The 21500-nt window shown below is 51.4% G+C and overlaps 1 protein-coding gene across 1 annotated transcript in view; it reads right to left on the bottom strand.

The window, feature by feature from the left end:
* The window catches only part of PTPRS (protein tyrosine phosphatase receptor type S), a 156981-nt gene that overhangs the window by 20344 nt on the left and 115137 nt on the right, over positions 1-21500 (bottom strand). The window contains exons 12-23 of the mRNA XM_031507186.2: positions 16398-16703; positions 13966-14159; positions 13128-13154; positions 11166-11283; positions 8105-8695; positions 7327-7424; positions 6929-7182; positions 6478-6571; positions 6071-6286; positions 3711-3868; positions 2794-2805; positions 955-1067 (exon numbers count right to left, since the gene is read on the bottom strand). Coding sequence (XP_031363046.1) covers positions 955-1067; positions 2794-2805; positions 3711-3868; positions 6071-6286; positions 6478-6571; positions 6929-7182; positions 7327-7424; positions 8105-8695; positions 11166-11283; positions 13128-13154; positions 13966-14159; positions 16398-16703 — 2181 coding nt within the window. The remainder of the gene's footprint in view (positions 1-954; positions 1068-2793; positions 2806-3710; positions 3869-6070; positions 6287-6477; positions 6572-6928; positions 7183-7326; positions 7425-8104; positions 8696-11165; positions 11284-13127; positions 13155-13965; positions 14160-16397; positions 16704-21500) is intronic.

Genomic DNA, 21500 nt, shown 5'->3' with positions numbered 1-21500 from the left:
CACAAACAGCAAAAAAAAAATAAAATACAAACAAACTGAAAACAACAGCCAGCCCCCAAAAAGCACAATAAATTCCCTTCCAAATCCTCCAGCACCAGGAGCTTGGAGGCAGAGGCGTGGACAGGCACTGGGTCAGCATGGCCAGGTGCCCATCGGTGTGAGGATGTGCCAGGTGTGCCAGTGGTGCTGCAGAGGTGCCATGCAGGCAGCTGGGACATGCATGGACATGGGGACACGTGTGTGCAGGAGGGAGTGCACAGAGCCTCTGCCCAGCTGCTGGCCCAGCCCTGGCAGTGCCCAAGGCCAGGCTGGGCAAAGCTTGGAGCAACCTGGGGTAGTGGAAAGTGCCCTGCCCATGGCAGGGGGTGGAACTGAGTGGGCTTTAAGGTGCTCCCAACCCAACCCAGTCTGGGACTCCATCACAGCATCTGCACCAAGCCAGGAGATGCTGCCTCACCTGCACCAAGCAGCCAGCTCTTCTCCCCTTGCACAGCCCACAGGGCAGGCCTGGCTGCCAGCAGGGGTGGTTTGGCACCAGAAGTCACCAGTTCCAGGTGTGGCTGGAGCACTGGGTTCTGGGCAGCCTGCCACACTCCACCTCCCCACCCAGGAGCTCCCAGCTGGGGCACAGGGCAGCATTGGTGCTCTGGCGTGTCTGGCGCAGCCATGGCGCTTGCAGCTCAGCCCAAAATGCATCAATTTCTCTGGAAATCCAGGAAAAGCCTTCTTGTGCCTCGCCAGCACTGGGCACAGCCTGTGCAAGGTCCTTGAGGATGCCAGCAAAGGCTTCTTTCAGCATCCCCACTTAGCACAGACCAGGCTGGGGCTCCTTGGCTGTGCCCAAGGGCAGCACTGGGTCTGCAGGCAGTGCCCAGCAGGCAGGAAGGGCTCAGGGAAGGAGCAGGTGCCCCCTCCTGCCTTCCCAGAGGAACAGGCTGGTCAGCAGCCAGTTACCTGGAGTCTGGAAGTTGATTCTCCTCATTTCCACGGGGTCCTTGGGGTGGTGGGGGGCAATCTCAGCGTTGTTCAGGAGGCACTTGGTCCGTGGCTCGGAGTCTTTCCGTTTGCTTCACAACAAAAAGGAACAAAAGAGACCAGAGAGAAAAAGCAGCTTAGCTCCTGGGCCTTGTGGGCTCAGCTACTTCTCAGCTACTCGTGTTCAGGCACCAGCAAAGCTCCCACAGAAAATCAAAGGTGCAGCCAAGGGTGTAAGTACATAGAACACATCAGAAAAGGGATGAGGTTTGGAAGGCTTGGCAGTGCTGTTTTAGGGGTTGACAATGGCCTGGGAGCCCCTCAGCAGCTTTCAGGTAAGTCTGGAAGTTCCCCCCTTCTCCCAGCAGCAGCCAGGAGCAGTTGAGGTGCTGTGAACTCATACCTCACCCTCCCTGCTCAGAGCAGCCTCCACTGAACTCTGCAGAGCAAAAAAATGTTCCAACTCTGGCCAAGCCATTTCCAGCCTGAGACAACCAGAGCCAGCAGAATCGTTTGGAAAAGTACAGAATCTCCTGCCCATGACCTTGCATGTCGAGCTCAGATATTGCTGTTGGCTTGCTCAGGAACTCTCAGAGCTGCCCTGCTGCAGACAGAGAAGTCAGAGCAGCAGTTTTCAATCTTTTTTGAACTGCAGAACCCTAAAAATCTGGGTTCAACAAACAGTGTAGACATCCTCTCCCAGCACAGCTGTGCCTGCTGAGAGCCACCTCTCCTTGCCAGGTGCCAGAGCCTGCTCCAACCTGCCAGCTGAGCTGCACATGGAAGTGCTTCCTAATATATTTCCCTCCAAATGGGTTAGGTTAGCTTAGGCAGCTGAAAAAGTCTTTGCTGACCTGGCTCATTCTCCTTGAAGAGAATTTAGAAGCAAAGCCCAGTGCTGACCTAAAGATGTGGTAACTCCTTGCAGAGAAACAGTGATGAGCTGCTGGGAGCTGAATTTCTCCAGAGAGCAGAAAACGTGGCCCCCACCCTGAGGCTCGGAAAGGTGGGGTCCCCTTCCACGAGGGGCTGTGGAGCTCCTCACCCCTCCTGCTCAGGGTGCACAGAAGCCTCCAATAAATTGCCTGCAGCAGCAATGGCAATCACTTAGGCAGAGAGGAGGTTATTCAGGACATTTTTAGCTGTCTCTTGATGTCATTAATAGCCAGAAGAAGTGGTGTGAGCCCTGCCAGCACTGCATGGGGCAGCATTTTGGAATGACACCACTTTGCAGTTTGGGAGCAGTTTATTTCTGAAGCTGCTGTTAACAGTTCATGGACTGAACCCATCAGTTACTTCCAGTGAAAGTTCTTCCAGTCTTGGAAATGGTTGGGAAAAAGTCTCATTGCTGCAGTCATAAACAGCCTCTGTCAGAAGCCCTTGGCTGAGGGGCAGGAGCAGCTCCTGCCATGGGACAAGGAAGCTCAGCTGGGAGAATCCTGCTTGCAGCGTGCCAGTGGCTCAGGGACAGCCTGTGTGGAGCAGCCAGACAGAAACCCACTTTCACCTCTGACTGCCACACAAATGAGAGCTTCTCTGCTCCATTAACCCAGCACTTTATGAGCCATTTACTGTCACTGCTGCTCAACCTGAGAAAGGGCCGTTTTATTTAGGAATGGACTAACAGGAAAAAACTGGGCTTGCTTTGCTTTTTCTGCCCCAATTCAAACATAATCTCAGCTAGTCTGACATGGGGTTTCTGTGAGGACAGATCTAGAGGTGGGAACTGCACCAACAAAGCCCCAGCACCACACAGCAAACACTGCTTAACACACAGCAAGCAAGAACCTGAATAAATGGCAAATCTGGTGCTCTTACCTGTCTGGTTTGCTGTCCAGGGAAGCAATAAGTAGAGAGAAGACAAAACAAATGTTCAGGTTAGAAAGGACTTGCAGAGGGAAGGGGAAGCATTTGCTCAGCTCTAACCCTGGCAGCAGAGGTGGGACCAGCAAAGATCACCCAGCCAGAGGGACACCAACCAGGACCCCTGAGCCCCTGCCCCAGAGCAGCCTCACATGCTGGGGTGCAGAGGCCACACTCCTGTGCATAAGGGAACACCCATGTGCAGATCAAAGGTGGAGCAGGGCTAGGAGAGCTCCCCCCACCCTGAGAATGAGGTGTCCCAGCTAAGGACATCTCTGCTGGCCATTGCCACCTTAATTTACTTTGCTCAACCCCTGCTTCCCCTCCTGTCCCCTTCCCTTGCCCTGTGTGTGTGCTCAGGGGACCCTCAGCTCTCATCCACACACCATGGGCTGCTCAAAGAGCCAAGGGAAAGGGAGACACATCCAGGGGTTTCCCCTTCTCTCTCCTGAAGGCTCACACCCTGCTCCTGTGTCCCAGCTCCAGCAGAAAACCACTCTGAGAGCAGTGGAGGTCTCTGCTGCCCCACAGCTCAGGGGTGCCTCCCCTGCATCCCCCCACTGCCCACAGGCACAGGGAAAGGGGCTGAGGCTGAATCCTGACACACTCACTACCCAAGGGAGTGTCTGTGGGACAAGCACAGCTTTCCTGGCAGTGCCATGGGGCAGAATCTGCAGCAGCAAATCCCTGCAACCCCCTGCTGAACCCTCCTGTGCCGGGCAGACTCTCCCATTCCACCCTTTGTGCCTCAGGGCTTCTCTCTCCAGTGCCCAAGGAAGGATTTCCCCTCAGCTGAGCAGGACAAAATCCCCTTTAGGGCCCCCTGGGGACACTGAGAACCATCCCAGGAGTGGGCAGTGAGCAGCTCTTACTTTTTGTAGAGCAGGATGGCGATGACGATGCAGATGATGAAGACCACGGCCAGGACGGGCCCGATGACCCAGATGAGCCCCTCCTCCCCATCAATGATGGGCTGGGGGTCAGGGTTGTCCAGCTGGATGGGGTCAGAGAAGGGACTGGCAGCATAAGTCTGGAAGACAGGGAATAGGGTGGAACACAGCTAAATTTTAAGGAATTCAGAGATTTTAGAGGAGCTAAGATTTTAGTCTGAGATAAGCCTTACTAGAGTTAATTAAAATAAATGAGTAGGCCTTGACAAAGTTAAGAGTTAGTAGTTAACTAATAATTGATTACTTATCAGCACAGTGTTTAGTTAGCTGGGTTTATAACAAAGAATACACAAACTGACAAATAGCTTTTAGGAACATAAGACAATTGTGGGCCTCCTCTGTTCTGAAACCAATTGAAGACAAGAAACGGGAGTTCTACCAAGAGTTCATTTGTCATATTTGCATTGAAAAGGTAGAAAGGTCAGAAGGAGGAAGACTTCATTGACTTCCTCATTTTGGGAAGGGTCCACTGACCCATTTCAAGGAACAAACCACACATGCTGAATAGCTTTTGAAATGATTAGCATAGGAGGAATGGGATGTACCAAAATGATGAATATGTATTTGTATTTTGGGTATTCAATACTTGTATGGATAAAAGGACTCTGTAATCACCTGAGAAGTGTGATGTGGATTTGGGAGCCATCCCACACACAATAAACACACACTTTCTAACTTTAAACTGTTAGAGAGTTTTTGTCCATCACAGTTGGATATTGGTAATAGATCAATGTCCACATTTTTTTAATAAATCAAGAGATGGGATGGGGGCTGGAGAGTGGGCAAGCACCCAATATTCCACAGGAGGAACTGCTGGAGAGGATGTGAGCTCTCTGCAGCACAACCCAAATGGTGACAGGAAAAATGCCCTGATCCTGGGCATCCACATGAGGGGTATCTTCCACTTCCAGTGCTCCAGTGAGACACAGCATGGAAAAATCACACTCATGTGAAGCTGCAGCCTGCCCTGAGCCTGTCTCACCCCTTCTCATGCTTTTAGAGATCCAGCTGCTTCTGTTCCACCACTGCCCTGAGCCTTCACCACTGCCACTAACACATAAACACTTTCCCCAAGCTCTCACGTAACCATCTGGATTTTGACAGTCAGAGGGGATTACAGGGCAAGAGGGAAAGGATTAAAACAAGAATTAACGCTTGGTCTGGTGACTGAAAAAAACCAAGCCTGACAAATAAATGCAAAGTAGTAAAAGACTGTGTGTGTCCTCTGCTGCCTCTGCTCTGAGCTGTGTTCTTGAGGAGCATCAGAGGCACATTCAAACCCTTCAGAGTTCTGACTAAGGATGAATTCTCATCCTACACAGGAGCTCCAGAAACTGAACAGCACAGAGAGCTGGCATGGCCTGGTTTGGGAGAGCAGCCAGGGACAGGACAAGAACAGGGGCTCTGGGTCCTTGAACTCCATCGGCTCTGAGCAGGCTGGAATGCTGCTCTACACTCAGGAGCTGCTGTGGATCCAGGCCACTGGGAGTGAGTCTGCAGCACCTTGTTCTAAAGCAGAAATTACCTCAAGCTGCAGTAATCCGATTGAGAAACCCATTCAGGAGCGTGTCAGCCTAATCCTTTAATATCAAATACACAAGTAAATATTTATTGGGGGAAAAAACCTCTGAAAACACTTAATTTCCAATAGCTCCCTGATACAATTCCATAGGGAGATTTAAAAACAACAAAGTATTAGTCTGTTTCCCATTGTGTGTGAGGGAGGAGGCAGGTAAATATTAAAATAGTTGTTTTCATAAAGCCAAGTATAGCCCCAGTGAAAACAGCAGAGATGCTGAATTGGTAGAGAGAACTTGTAGTTTTCTATTAAAAAAATGCTCCCCTCTGTGCTTGGAGAGGAACTTAGCAATGCCCAGAGTGTGACAAGCTCTTGGAGCAGGATGTCTGGGGTCACTACTCTGAGGAGTTAAAGAGCAGCCTTTAAAGGAAATTACTGTTCAAAAAGGGGTTTGACCCAGGGCTCTCTGAACTTTTGTGCAGTCCTGAGGGCATAGTTCAGCGTTCCTCCCCATTCTGGACTCCAGTCTGGAGCCACAAGTGTACAAGGTCTGTCCACAAAGACTGGGACAGTCACAGCTCCTCTTGTCCTTGCTGCTTGGAAGAGACAAATACAGGCACAAGCACAACCAGCTCATCAAGCACAAGAGCCACATCCAAAAGCTCCATCACAGCTGGAAAGAAAAGCCCCTCAAGGATGGCAGGAGGGCAGCAGGGCTGTGGCAGCTCCCAGGGAGCAGAGAGGGGAAGCAGGCAGCACTTACAGCCTCGGGTTCCTGCAGCACGGCCAGGATGAAGAGCACATATTTCTGCCCTGGCTCCAGGGCTCTGTTCTCGAAGTTGTCGTAGTGTTTCATGTCCCCCAGGATGAAGTGGGAGGGCAGGGAGCGGAAGCGGGCAGCGATGTAGGGCTTGGGGAAGTCCAGCTGCCGGGAGTGCCGCAGGCTCCGGCGCCGCAGCCTGGCGATGTCCTGGATCAGCTGCAGGGAGCACAGGAACACCCTGAGACCCCGGGAAGGAGCAGCAAGGAAAGCCAAACCAGCCCTCCCAGCTTGGCTGCCCTGAATGAGGAGCACAGGTACCCCAAATCCCCCTCCCAGCCCTCAGGTCCCCATCCCATTCCAGCTGTTCTCTCTCCCCCTGAGCTGAGTCCAGTTTTACCCACACTCACCTCCTCCAGATCCATCTCCTCAGGGCTGCCCAGGGGGTTGAGGAACTGTCCTCCCCGGGACTTCCTCAGAGGCACCACCACAATGTAGAAAGCTCTAAATGTTAGGAATGATAAAATAAACCAGAAGGAATTAGCCATGGAGGAAGGGAGTGCACGCACTAATGTGAGTTTGCCCAAACTGCCCCACTGGCTCAAGCCCCTTATTTTTCATTCAGCACAGTTGCTGCTCCTGGAAAAAGCTGGATTCAGTGGCAGCCCCATGTCTCCTTGTGTACTCCCTTCACACTTCTTTGGCTTTCCCTGTTAGTTGTGGAAGAGCTTCCAAAAGGCAACAGTCAGGAAGGCTGGAAATGCAGGGATCACCCTCCTGGGTGTTTGTGGTGTTCTCCAGCCATCTGAGCCCCAAAACACAAACTGAGCACCCCACCCCTGCAGTTAAACAGAAACCTACTGGACAGGGACAGAGCTCTTCACGTCGGGGAGGATCACCACCACGTTGCCATCAGCATCAGGCTTGTGGGTCACCTCTGGCTTCTTGGACAACATGTCAGCAGCAGTCCAGGCTGCCACGTTCTGCTGCAGCCCCCCCATGCTGTTGCCCTGGTTCATCAGCACGAAGTTGTAGAAGGTGCGGGGCCTCAGGTGGGTGATGAGTTTCTTGGTGGTCCGTCCGTCCACGTCGACGTGCAGCCCGTTGTACTGGATCTGTGGGAGGGCAGGAGGTTGTTCCCTGAGCAAGGCTGGTGCTGCTCCAGCTCCTTCCTCCCCATCCCTTTGGTTTGCAGGGAACACCCAGCCCTGCAGAGCTGGGGCACACACGGGAAAAAAAATCCCCTGCACTCCACTTGCCTTATATGGGGTAGGAGAGTTGTAATTCTCAGGGAACTCCCAGCTCAGAAGGACAGATGTCTTTGTCACCATCTTCACCTTGAAGTTTTTGGGTAAAACTGCGGAGAAAAAAGTGAGGAGGAAGGGGAGAAAGGAGAAGAAAAGACAGCAGAGGGAAGGAAGAGCAGGAAAGAGAAAGAAGAGAATGTCAAGTGCTGGAAGAGGGGCCTGCCAGGCTGGGTCTGGCTGCGGCTGCAGGAGCTGAAGGGATTGCTCCCTCCTCCACTGTGCTGGAGTTTTGCCAAGGTCCATCTCCCAGTGCTCCCTGTCCCCATGCCTAACCCCAGGAGGGCACGTGGCTTTGCCCCCACACTCTGGGCCTGGGTGGCTGCTGCAGGAACGAGGTGCTGCCTGGCTGAGCATGCTCAGGTGAAGAAAAACCCATCCCAGGTCACGGCTTGAGGGTTTGTTTTTTTGTTTTTTTTTTTTAATTTGTGCTCTTTTTCTTTTGTCTGTTTGCAAAAGCTGAAGAAAATGCTCTTCCCACCTGTACAGCGACTGGCCCCCCACTTCAGGTGCCAGTGACAGAAGGTGTCCGGACTTAACTTAGAAGAAAGTGGTAAAAGGGACTTACCTGGCACAAGGCAGAGAGGAGCGGAGGGACTGAGTGTGACACCAGAGTGCTTTGCATTTACTCACGAGCCTGGCTGAGCCTGGCCTGACCTCTCCAGCTCTCTTGCCTCCTGGCACCAGCCCCGGATAGAAGGGGAGAGAGGGAGGAGAAACCGGTGAGTCCTACCTTGGTCCAGCTGGAACGTCCGATACTGGACGGTCGGGCTGTAGGGCCCGGGGCCTTTACTGGTGTGAGCACGGATTTTAACGTCATAGGCGGTGTTGGGTTTGAGGCCGTTGAGGGTGTACGAGTTCTCTGGGGAGGGGGGCAGGTCTTTTTCCAGCAGGTTCCCGGGAGAACCGGCTTCCCGGTAGGCCACAGTGTATTTGACGATGGCTCCGTTCCTCTCGGCCAGCACGGGGGGCAGCCAGCCAAACTGCACCGACATGGACGTGACGTTGCTCGCCTCCAGGATTTGGGGGTAACCCTTGGGGATGTCTTCGGGGGTGGTGAGTTCCTGCACGGCTTCCTCCCCAAAGCCAGCCCGGCTTTTCACGGCCAGCTTGAACACGTACGTGGCGCCCTTGTGGATGCTGGGAGCGATGTACTTATCCTCCAGAGCTGAGAATTCCAAGGTGGCCAGAGGCTCCACGTCCTTGCGGCCAAACTGGAGCCGGTAGCCCAGCACCTGGCCCTCCGCGTCCAGCGGGGGCTCCCATTTCACCAGCAGAGTGTTCTCCTCTGTCTGGTGCACAGACAGGATGGGCTTTCCTGGGACTAGGAGAGAAGAGAGACACCTTCAGCCAGGGCTGGGGCAGGGGACTGCAGCTGCAGGGGGGAGAACCTGCAGCAACAGGTACCCTCAAGTCAGCAGCTGGGCTCCATTGAAGCCAAAATGCTGCCACCCTGTACAGGGGGATGAGCCCTAAACAGTTTGGGAAATGAGGAGCACTGCCAACCTGTCAGCCGTGAGCTCCTGACTCATTCCTAAATTTATTCCCTTTGTTCAGGATGGAAAGATGCGCACAGCTCCTCCCCTGTCCCTGGACCCCTCACCCTGCCATTGCTGGGAAGAACAGACTCAGGAGTCCCGACTCCCAGCTTCCTGTCCCAGTTAATTCCCAGGGCAAGGAAAAGAAACCTGGAGCCTCCAAAAGCCCCAAGCTCCCTCCCTCTCTCCATTACACAGCCCAACTCATGCAGAAAGACACTGGAACAGATTGGCCCAGGCTGGGGAGTCCAGAACAGCTGAGGGTGAAGCAATGAAGGATGGAAGGAAGTCTGGGCAGCCCCAGGTCCTGAGCAGCAGGCACAGGGCCAGCTCACATGGCTGGCAGGCAGCTCATCGCCTGCTTGGGTACAGAGGGAAGCACAGGCAGAGGAACCAGAGCCCAAAATGCATGTGAGGCAGAGGGCAGGGAGAGCTGCTGCTCGCCCTGTGCTGCTCCTCTCCTCTGGAGGAAGGGAACTGACAGTGCTGGTGCATTTTCAGTGAGCCCCTCCTCATCTTTCAGCGAGCTCCCCCACATCTGGGGGCTCTGGGGAGCTCAGCAGTGCCACGTCTCTGCCTAATGAGCCCTGGCACTGCCTGACTGCTAAGCAAGCCCACAGCCACAGTTAAATGACACGTGCAGGCCCAGAGATCCCCGAAGCCAGAGAAAGCAGAGCATTAATTCCAGCAGCTCACGCGTCATTGACGCTCAGCCCCACTATTAGAGATCTCACTTCCTTCTCTCCGCCTTGGTATTTCTCCTGGTTGGACAGGAGGAGAGAAAATGGAGCTGGGAGATGTCCCAGCCCACTCCCGCGGCACAAGCCTGGCCAAGGGGTGAGGGCTGGAATGCTGGAGTGTGGCTGAGGGAGCAGGGCAGGATCTGCTGTGCCAGGGATCCTGAAAGGGTCACACTGGGGAACCTCTGCCTCCACTGACACCTCGGTGGGGATGAGGGGCTGCCTCTGAAACAAAAGCTGCATTCCTTCCAAACTGCCAAAGAACGGCAGGGACAGTGCTGGGAGCACCAGCCTCCTCCCTTGGGAATGCCTAAGGAACACATTAAAGAGAAAAAGAGTGCCATTACCTTTATGTTTCAGTTTTATCACAAATGTTACTGTAATCAGCTGAGCTTCAAAGTATTACATCTGCACAACAAATATTGTTTGGAATAAAGGTGAGAAGAAAGTTCAGAGAGGGGGAAGTGTTTTATTTTGCAATTGGTTTGGACAGTAAAGGAGAAAATTAGATGTATTACTGTATTTAAATTCAGCCTCTAGTCCTGAATGATAAAGAAAGAAATCTCTCCTCTCAGAAGGTGTATTGACTCAACACTGCAAAGAAGGTAAGAATGTTACAGAGCCATTTGAAAGATTTTTTTTTTTTTTAAATAGCTATTTCAAGTCGGGGGAAATTGAGTTTTGGGTAATAGCTGCTGTGCTGGAGAAAACATCCCTCTGTGACTGATCACCTGCACTGCAAATCCTAATAGGAAGAGATGAGGGAGGGTGACAAGGCAGAGTGACAAGGGAGCCAGGCAGAGAGAAAGGCTCCAGGAGAGGAAAACAGAAAGAGTGGAGAGCCTTGAGAAGAAAGAAAGCAGAGAAGCAGGGAGTTACTGAGGAGAAACATGGGCAGAACTGCAGGGGAAGGACAAGAGGGTGAGTGAAGGAAAAGGCTTTGATTGGTATGTGCAGGCAGAGCCCAGAAATGGGAGCCAGGAAAGGTCAATACTGTCAGAGTTTCTCCCTCCTGTAGTCCTGAACACAGGGGATGTACATCCAGACATGGTACCACAAGAGAAGAGTGGGCAGGACAAGCCACCACTGTCTGCCTGCTGCTCTTCAGGTCTTTGCAAGCTACCACCCTGACAGCAGACCTCTCCTGTCCCCAGTGTGCCTGCGTGGGCCACCTGCAAAGCTGCTGCCTCTCCAGTCAGACCAAGAAGAGTCACTTTCCTTTTGGTGCACTGGAATTTACAGCCCAAGAGATTACAAGGGACAAACTCATCCTCTGTTGTGTTTCTGGGTGTGCCTGGGCTTTCTGAAGCACTGGGCAGAAAACTGTGACATTTGGTGAGGGCTGCATGCAAAGAATGAAGGGGTTTCTGCCTTACTAAATCTGATTTTGCCTTTGGGGCAGCCTGGCTCTTGCTGCAAGTCTGTCCTTTGAGAAGGGAGTGGGATGAAAAGTGGTGAGTCTGGAGAAGCTCCTTGGCTTTAGGGAATGGGTTGAGGCTGAGGAAAAGGCTCTCACCTGCACCCTTGGTGGTGACCACTTTGGGTTTGCTTCGAGCACCATCTCCCTTCATGGTGTAGGCGGCCACGGTGATGGAATAGGCAGTCTCCGGCTGGAGCCCAGCAATGATCATTTCCTGTTTGCCAGATGCCAAAGGAAAATCATGTCAATATTCAGGCCCACACCCAAAAGCAGCTCTCTCCTCCTTGCAGGAGTCCCAGCCCTTTTCCAGCATGCAGGAACACCGAATCCAAGGGCATGAGACACTCTGGGGCTTCTGTGGAAGTGGCAGAGGGGGAGAGCCCCGTTCCCCTGGCGAGGCACTCACAGCTCTGCAAACACAGCCTGGCTCTGCAGTGCCCTGTGCAAGGCATCCTCCTCCAGATCTGCCTCTCACACATTCCCTGCCTTCACACAAACCACTTCAGCATCCAAATACTGTCGCTCCCTTCAAAGCTTTCCTCTCCACTGTGCGGCCTCAGAGGAGGCTCAGAGGTTTCAGGGAGATTACATTTTTTTTTCACCATTAGCCCTCTCTTCTCTCCTCAAGAGATATTTTTAATGCTTTCATAATATTAAAGGGATTGCTGGAATGCAAAGTGCAAGACGACACATTCTGCTCACGCTAAAGCTCCCTGCTAAATCCCACCCCCTCCTTCCCCATCCTCTATCAGCCTCCCCACACCTGGCTCCCAGGAGCTTTTGTTGGAACACTGGCCTCAAGAACAGCCCTTCCCCAAGAGGGATCCAGCCTTTCAAAGGGTTGTGTTGGAAAAGGAACACCCGTGCTAAATCAAACAGGATGACAGCACATGCAGCAGGGTTTTCCCCAAGGCCCCAGGAAGGAGGGAGATGGGAATGTTGTGCATGTTTTATGGCTTTCCCCTCTCCTCACCCCTCTGTGCATTCAATACTAAATCTCAGGGCAGCACTTGGAGAGAATTTGTTAGTCCTGAAAATAACTATTTCCCCTGATGGTGAGCTGGGAGTGGAACAGCAGAACTTTGGAACAGTGGGATTTTGATCAGTGACTTGGAGGCTGTCAGCTGCAGGGACAGGTCTGGCTTCTGGAAATCAAGAAAACTGTTCTGCTCTCTCATCTGCCACTGAGTTTTATTAAGATTTTAGGAAAGGGGCTTTGCCTCCCTGCGACTCATTCTCCATCCCTCAAAGAGAGGCCACTCACTTGTGCAGGGCACTTGGCAATCCCCAGGAGACACAAACACCACCAGTTTAGTTGTGTGTTATCTCAGAACCCTGTCACTCCAAGAAGAAAATGCTTTCTCCTACTTCTTGGCAGCTGTAGAATTTTGGAAAACATTTATCATTTTAGCAGAAATAGCAAATGCCAAACAGCCAAGCTGATTTTAAGGTACTTCAAAAGTAAAAGCACCAATAATGATTCAGTGCTTTACATCAATGAGTTTCTAAGGATCTTGGCCCTTTGAGAGTACAAAGCATTTGTTCATGCCGTGATAGCTCAGGACTCATGGATTTTGTACTCCCAGTGCTTCCCAGGCTATCTTTTCCAGACACAGAGGTCTTACAAAGCAGCCCATCTGAGCTCCCTGCTCTGGTGGAAGGTGTCCCTGCCCCCAGCTGGGACTGGAACAAGATGGCCTTTAAGGTCCCTTCCAATTCAAACTATTTTAGGATTCTCATATGTTCAAAGCAGTCCCAAATTCAATATGCCATCTGCTTCCCCATGGAGGAGCAGCAGACCCATCTTTCCTTCAGAGCCAAAGGGAAGACCCTGTGGGATTGCTGCATGCTGACAAATGACACGATCACAGAGGGGCACAGAGCAGTGACAGGGAGGGGACAATGCATAGGAACACCATAAACAGGCTCTAAAACAGGCACACTTGCACTGCCAAAAAAAAAAAAAAAAAAGGAAAAGGAAAATAACACACCACAACAGGAAGTGGGAGAAGGGAAGAGGCAGAACCAGCATGGGAGGATTTTTATGTTTTTACTTACGTATTCAGCAGTGTCATCTGTTTCCCACTGGGCAGAGAACAAGAGAGGTTTGGCACATGAGAATACAAGAGGGGAAAGAAGGGAAAGACAGAGACACAGCATGAGGAAGGAGTCCCTGAGCAAGCAGCCACACAAGGTCAGAAGTTACCAGGCAAGCATGAGGGAAGAAGTAGAGTGGGAGAAATTAGTAGATTCCACTGTGGCCTTGGCCTGAATTAAAAGACTTCCCAGACACAGCAAGGATGAATGGATGGATGGGTGTTTATCTCAGTGCTGGGACAGCAGTTCATACTCTTCCACAGCAACATTATCTGGGAGCACAAACAAACTGCAGAGTGACAAGCACACCTTGTCACAGGTGCCCATATGGACCTTCTGCAGAGTTACACTGCCCAGGGCAGCTGTGTCACTCACAGCCTCAGGGGCTCGGGCAGGTGAGCCTGTTGCTGCAGCCCCCAGCTGGGTAATAATTAGCATTGACTCCATGATTGTAGAAGGCTGAGCAATTGCTTTATTATTATATCATCTTATAGTATATTCTACTATACTTACACTATATTACAGTAGCAAGAGCTCTCACTAACTAACTAGAAAACCCCTGACTCTCTCTCAGAGTCCTGACACAGCTGTGGATCCAATTGGTCATTGAATCCAAACACCACCACCAAAATCCAATCAGGCAATCACCTCGGGTAAACAATCCCCACACCACATTCCACATGGGCGCAACAAGGAGCAGAGACAAGAATTGTTTTGATTCCCTTCTCTCACAGCCTCTCTCAGGAAAAATCCTCGGATGGCAGGATTCCTGCTCTCTGTGGCCATAGCCAGCCCTTACCTGGGCGTCTGCCAGCATGATGTCCTTGATGTGGGGCAGCCCCCTGGCCTCGCCGTTCTCCATGCGCACATAGTGCACCTGGTAGCCGCGGATCTGGCCGTGCTGGCGGCTCGGCACCGGCGAGCGCCAGAACACCTGGATGGCCGAGGAGTTGAGCACCTCCACCTCCACCTTCCGCGGCGGAGCGCTGGGCACTGCGGGGAGGCAAGCAAGGGGCTCCAGTCACTTGGGGTCGTGGTCGGAGCCCGTCCCTGCTCCTCTGGGATGTGCACATACTGGATCTGAGCTATATTCAGCTGAACGCCTGAATATATCCTCGCCTGTCACTGGTGTCTCAGTTCTGTGGGATTGTGAAGTTCTGTGGGATCTGATCTGCGTGGCCTGGACTGTTTAGTAAGAAATGACACAGAGTCATCAGAAGGCTGAGTGGCATAAAGCACACCTCTTTACTTTGGACAGCTCCTTTTATACACTGTTTTGATCCAGGTAGATTGGTCATTTAATCAATACATTTCACCTGATTGGCTAATTAACAAGACACCCTTTTATAAACAATCTTATGAGAATAGCAAGAAAACAGATATTAGGAAAACAACACCTGCAGGTTGCTTTTAATAATAAGCTATCATTGTTTATCTCCAGCTCCCTAAAGTCTCCCAGGCCAATTCTGGGAAAACTTATCTATTTTTCTTGCTCTCTCACTGGGCTGTCACATCCACAGGATGGGAACAGGCCCATCTCATCAGCCAGCCAGCCTTCCACAGGCTCCTGTGTGCCCGGTTTGCTCAGATGGAAGGAACCATTATAGCTCCAGATCTCCTTCTGAAGGCAAAATGGATTTCCAGCGAGCCAGAAAAGCCCTGGTCCTGCCTGCGGGAGGTCAGGGTGGAGAGGATCAGGAGAGGGCTTGTCCTTGGAGTTCCCTCATCTCTCTGGCAGGACAGGGGGTTGGTGGCTACAGCCACTGTGGAATCTCAGGATGGAAAAAAGGGATGTCTCAGATGGAATTTGGGCTGAATCTTTGGAAATACTACTACTACTGCTACTACTATTACTACTACTATTACTACTACTACTAATCACACTGGTAGATGAGGATGGCAACCTCATCTACCAGGAAATCACAATTTCTGAGATGGGTACTCTATGTTACATTTAGATGTGGGCAGAGGCTCAGAGAAACAGGACCAACACTGGGGACAAACTTGGCGCTTTTTAAAAATTCTTTTTATTTGGAATAGGTGAAGAACACCTGAAAATTTTTGTTTATATGCTATTTACTTTACATATATTATTTGAGGTCCTCACATTGAGGGTGCTCCTCTCCCTTCATGCATCCACTCATACTTTTCCCTGGTTTTATTTTACTGTAGAAATATCAGGAAAATTCAAATCTCTGAGTGGGGCCACTGAACTGTTGTCACTCAAGGTTTTTGAAACTTTAACAGACTCCTTGTTTTTATGACTGACAAAAGCTATGACTTAAGGAGGAGGTAGTAACAAGGAATGTGTGGGAAGAGCTCTTTAATATTTTAAAACATGTGCTCCCAGGCACAGGGTGTGATTCTTGGGGCTGTCCCATGCAGGACCAGGAGCTGGACTTGGCTGATCCTTCCAGCTCTGGATATACAACGATTCAAGTTCTGGCAGCCTCAGAACAAAGGCTTTTAGTGCCTTGGCTGCTTCTAGATCAGTGAGCATCTTTTTAGGGGAAGTCAAAACTCAGATATTAAGAAAGCCCCCACACATCCAGGGCAGGAGAACCCTACAGAACCCCAGTGTTCAGAGGGCTTGGGGTGATGGCACCAGAGGATGCCACACCTTGGATCCCTGTCCTAGGTTATAATATTGGGGTGTATTCCATTACCACCTGGAGCTGCAATCCCTTTCTTTCCTTATGTCGTGACTGAGAGGTAAGTCCCTCCAGGAGGACCTGTTCTTTTAGTCACATGGCTGGTAAGATCACAGCATTCTGTGGTGAGATGCTCTGCACAGAGGGAGGAGCCAAACGATGCCATCAAGGATATCAGCGGGGTTGTGCAGACAGCAAGGAGATCCTCTCTTCCAAGAGGAACAGCTGAGACCTTCTCTGCACTGGACTTCCAGAGGGAAACTACATCAGTCTACAGGACCACTGCTTGGACAGAGCCATATCTGCTACCACTGCCCCAGCCAGCAAGTGTCAGGTTGTATCTCTAACTCTGTCAGTGGTTCTTCTTTTGTGCTATTGTATGTATTTGGTTCTTTGTTCCCTTTTTTCCTGATAAATTGTATTCCTGACTTAGAGCCTCTCACTGGCTTTGCTTTTCAAACTAGGACAATCCCACTCCAGCTCTGGCCTGGCACCACTCAGGAACCACGGGAAGGGCCTGGAATAGCAACAACCCCCCTCCAGGGCCGGGAGAACCCAAAAAAAAGAAAAGCTCACTCACCATCTTCATCCGTGCGCACGATGACCGGCGAGCTCTCCGGGCCCGGCCCCACCTCCGTGTGAGCCACCACGGTGACGCGGTACTCGGTCCACTTCTCCAGGGACTCCAGCAGGATCTGACTGGTGGTTGGGGGGATATCATTCACCTCCTTTAGCTCCGTGTCCTCCGAGTCCAGCGCTCGATAGTGGACGCTGTAGCCGGCCAGGACGCCGTTCTGGCTCTCGGCCGGAGGCGGCCGCCAACTTACCAGAATGGCGGTGGAGCGGGTGCTGACACATTTTACATCTTGAGGGGGGGCAGACGGTTCTACGAGGGGGGAAAATTCAGGAGCGGGAAAGGGAAAGAAGGGAGAGGGGAAAGGGGAGGGGGGAAAAAAAAAAACAAAAGATGGGAAAGATAAAAGAAAAAAAAAAAGGAAAATGATAACAAAAAAATCTAAAATAAAACGTACAAAAGTTTGGTTTAGGAAGATAAAATTAAAAGAGAAGAGAGCTTTTTGTTGTGGTCTTTTTTTTTTTTTTTTCTCCGAAATGAAGAGGGTTTTTAAAAAAAAAAAAAAAAAAAGCCAACAGAAATTAAATGGGGCATCAAAACTGAAATGGTGTAAAGCAAAGGACTAAACCAGCAAGCGGGCCAGCCAAGAGGGGTCCTGCTGCTTCCACTAAGCTGGCACCAGCTAAACACCCAGCTGCACCCTATAAAAGCCCTTTCCTTTGGCTCCCTGTTTTACAGCAGCCTGGCAAATCCTGCTCTGGCTGGGAAAGCACTTTCCAACCTCAGTCTCTGCGATCTTGAATTTCTTTGAAGGGATCTGTGAAAATTAAGTAAGAAAAGCAAATCTTTTGCCAGGAGGCTTAAATTTAAGAGTCTGTACCTCCAGATGGAAGTGATTAGTTGTCCCCAGACTGGAGGAGGCCAAATCCCACAGTGGGAATGCCCAGGACACTGCCAAGCCATGGTGTTTAAAGAGGAGGCTTTTGAGAAAAGCACTTGCAGAAGGAGGGAGGCAGTGGGTTTGGTGAGGTATTTGGGTATCCAGGGGATTTTCCAAAGCAGCAGCAAGCCTAATTCCCACTGCACTCTCTGCCTGGACTATGCCAGGGTGTTTCTGCACGTCCTGGGAGAAAACCTTGGGAAGTGTGGCCCTAGCCAGGCACCTTCTCAGGGTGGCAGCAGATACCTGTCCAGGGGTGACCAGGAGGTGGGGAAGGTGGAACCTACAGCTCTCCCTTAAAGCTCCTCTGGTTTCATCCCCTGCCCTGGGCAGGAACAGCTTCCACTATCCAGGGGCTCCTTCCTGGTCCTGAACACTTCCAGGGACTAGAGCACGTTTCTGCCAGTCACTGAGGACAGCTGATCAGCCCAGGGAAGCAGAATGTGATACATTCTCAAGGCAAAACAATAAATCCAGTATCACCTAACTGCAATAAAGAGCTTTTAACTCTCTGCAGACAGGGCAGGAAACTGGGGTGAACTCACAAGCCCCTCAGGTATCACCTGCAAGAAGCAACAGATCAGTGCTAGTCACTGCTTCTCATTCCTCTGATGCTTTTTAATCAGCAGAAAGCTCTTTCAGTGAGGAATGATTGTTTTCAAACCTCTTACTCCCATTCTTGAGTCAGATGTTTAGGCCCAGTTTGCCTTAAGGACTCTGCTAAATCCAGTCACACTTAGCCCAGCTGGCACTGGAGTGAGAGCCACACAGTTTCCAGGAGCCTCCAGGAGACAGAGGGAAGTGGCTTTTCAAAAAGGGCAGAGATAATCCCTCCACTGCTGTCTGAGCACCCTGCCCAGTAGGACATTTTGGGTGTTTTCCTTCTATTTTTATGCACTATTGCTGTCTTTAACCTGGCAGAATGACCCCCTTCTCCCCAGCACTCCCAGTGAGGAGGCTGACAAGCCCTGGCCATGGCTGGCCACGCAAAACAACACAGAAGATGTCAAATGAACCAAACCAAAAAGAATAAACTGGAAAATAAAACACAAATCAAGCCAATAATTTGAAACAAAAAGAAAAAACAAACACCAGAAAGGAAATCATAATAATAAAATAATACTGATATAAAAAGTGACTCTTTCCAGAACATTCCCAGTCTGTTTACCTACCTTCCACGCTTCAACTGCTAACTTATAAGACTTTCTTACAAGAGAACAAGAGGAACTGAGCTACGAGGCCAGACCAAGCTCCTGGTGGGTTTCTGCACATGACTGGCTTTTAAAATGCCACTCTGCTCATGATGAGTCCCCCCCGAGTCCTCCCCCTCAGCAGAACCCCAACTATTCCAGAAATGGCAATTTTGGACCCCAATCTGTTCTGTTTTGCTAAACTGTCAGCACAAAGAGCAGGACAGCACATTCCCAGCGACAGATCTCCTTCCCTCTGGCTCTCTCCATCTGCTGTGATTGCTGCACCACCTCTCCAGGACAGAGGTGCACTGCTCATCCCATGTCCCAGAACCAGCTCAAGGATGGTTTCAAGGTATGGAGGGACAGACTCAGCCCTCTCCCATTGCTGCCATGGTGCCATTCCTTTTTTTTTTTTTGTCCTCATCAGAGGCAGGGCATATTAAAATCCACCTTTCCTGCTTAGTTCCAGCCAAAGCCACCACAGCTGAGAAACCCACTGCAGAGAGGGTCTGACCTGACCTACCCTTCATCCTGCACCTCATTCTGAAAGCCCCAGGAAGCAGAGCTCAGCTCCAGCTGGCACTGGGGTCACTGTCTGCGCTGCCACGCTCGCTCACTCACCCTCTACGCTCCAGCACAGGGACCTACTGAGAGGCCCTGGGGTGAGGCCTCCTTTTGGGATGGTTTTGCACTTTCTCTGGCCAAAAAGGCAGGGTGGGGGGGTGGGTGATGGGGGAGAAGGCCCAGGTCCTGCCCGGCCCCCATCCCCGTCACCCCTGGACTGCAGCAACGGAGGAGAACAGCCAGGGGTGCTGGCTGGCCACGCTGGACACGCCTCTGGGAGCTCATGGCACTGTTTCCTTCACAATCCAGCCCAACCTGTGTGACCCTGGGGACGCTGGGGACAGCGCCAGGAGCCCAGTGCCACCAACCCCACCGGGGCTGCGAGCTCAGCTCTGCAACCAGCCCTTCCCTGAGTGGGGAGCCAGGCACAGGCAGGAGCCCCCAGCCAGGAGAGCTCTGCCATGGCCTGCTGCTGGTTCCACCAGTGTTTTGGGACCCCTCCCCACCCTCCCAGGGCTCCAGAACATCCGGGAGTGTCTGCAGAGCCACCAGCGGTGAGCCTGCAGCCACAGGGTGGACTGTATTTGTGAATCTGCTTGAGACCAGCCAGTACTCACCTGAGCTGCACCTTTTACATGCTTTAAAGTTGACTGTCCAAGCCACAAGAATGACCCTTACTGACCTTGCACAATATCATGTTTTTTAACCCTTTAGGTACCATAGACTTTGGGTATTTCATTCACTTTGTGTACTGTGAGGAGGGGGGCAGGAGGGAGAGCGGAGCTACGTGGAGGGAAATCCTTCCTTGGGCAGGAACAGAGGGTGAGAAAACCCCATTGTTCCTCTACACCTGCACATGCAGCCTCACAGCACCCACCCTGCCACCCCTGCCTGCTGACCACGCTTTGCCCTCTGGAATTTCTGACTGGGAGAGTTGCCAGGGAGCCTGGGAAGGTCATGGCTAACCAGAAAGGGCAAACCAGCTTCTCCCAGCCATGAGAGTCTGTCAGTTTTACGAGCTATGTCTCTGGTACTTGAAGAGTTAAAACCCAGCTACTTCAAGAAGAAAAAGATACTTTACCTTTAGTTTAATGGATTTTACTTTGGTTATGATGCTCAGGAGGAGCCACCCTGGCAGGAAGGTGCAGGGAGGGGCTGCCACATGCGGGTGGGTGCTGGGAGGGGACAGCAGGAGCAGCAGGAGGAGCAGGGAGAGGCTTTGTCATTCCAGAGACAAGATGCCATCGTGGTGTGACATCGCCCAGCGAGGGACAGGGACAGCAGGGAGCTGGCTCATCGGGTGCAGGGCATGCAGGCAGGCAAGCAGAGAGCAGAAGAGAGAAGAAAGAAGAGGCATGGAGCAGGCCAAGGAGGAGCTGAACGGAAAAGGAGCTGAGGAGGGAAGACACAAAAGCCTGTCCCGAGCCAGAAGGTCTGTGAGCCGAAGGATGTCACCCGGACCAGGGAGAATTGACTCGTTCCTCCAACAGCCAGCCAGGAAAAAATGTTTCACCGTGTTACAGGACACTGACAGCTCCCAGCTGATGTTCTTAAGAGCATTAAATTAATGAGACTTTCCCTATGAAAGCTGAGCTACAGAGAGAGAAACCCGTCCGTGTTCTGGGCAGATGCCAAGTTAGAAAAAGCCCCAAAGCCTTCCCTTTTCCCAGATCCCCTTTTCTTCACCCTTAAGGGACAAATTTTCACTAAGGCCTACTGCCACCAGCTCCCACACCCCTCTTCCAGCTTGTTTTATTGTAACCAGAAAAGCACAATTCCCGGACCATCTTTGCCTCCCATCCCCACAGGTCTCAAGGAGAGAAACCCCTTGGAAAACAGAAGCAGAGTGAGAGTTTAACACTTGTTTCTTCAGGTTCTTTCAGTTCATTTCCCCCACCCCACAGAGATGCTCCCTCTGACAGTACCACACTGGGATCAGAACCAGCAGATGTGCAGCAGAGTCAGGAAAGGATTTTCCTATGGAACGTAGAGAGAGTATGGAGAAAAAGAAAAGAAAGAAAAAAGGGGAAAAACATTTGAAGGAAAGAAAAAAACAAAAAAATCTTTGAATGGAGTGGAGGCCTGAGAAAGCCCCAGTAAGGAATTGTGTCTATGCAGAAACAGACTCCCCTTTCTTCCCACTCCTCAGGGGACAGAAAGAGAAAGAGACAGGGAAAGGGAGAGACAGCAGGATGTGATAATTAAAAAGCCCAGCCGAGAGCCTGCTGTTCCCCCTTGTTAGAGACTCTGAGGGATGGGAGCAGGGCTCTCCCTCCTCACACTGGTGACCAGAGCCACTTCTGAGTTAGTTCTGCTCCCGGCTACTCCAAACTGCAGCAGAGTGATTTAGTAGAGATGAGAGGAGACAGAAAACACAAAGAACAGCTGCCACAGCCACTCATGCAGTGAAAA

This window comes from Lonchura striata, chromosome 28, assembly GCF_046129695.1.
Source record: "Lonchura striata isolate bLonStr1 chromosome 28, bLonStr1.mat, whole genome shotgun sequence".
NCBI lineage: Eukaryota > Metazoa > Chordata > Aves > Passeriformes > Estrildidae > Lonchura > Lonchura striata.
The sequence above is the reverse complement of the archived record's forward strand: the minus strand, read 5'-3'. Positions and strand labels throughout refer to the sequence as shown.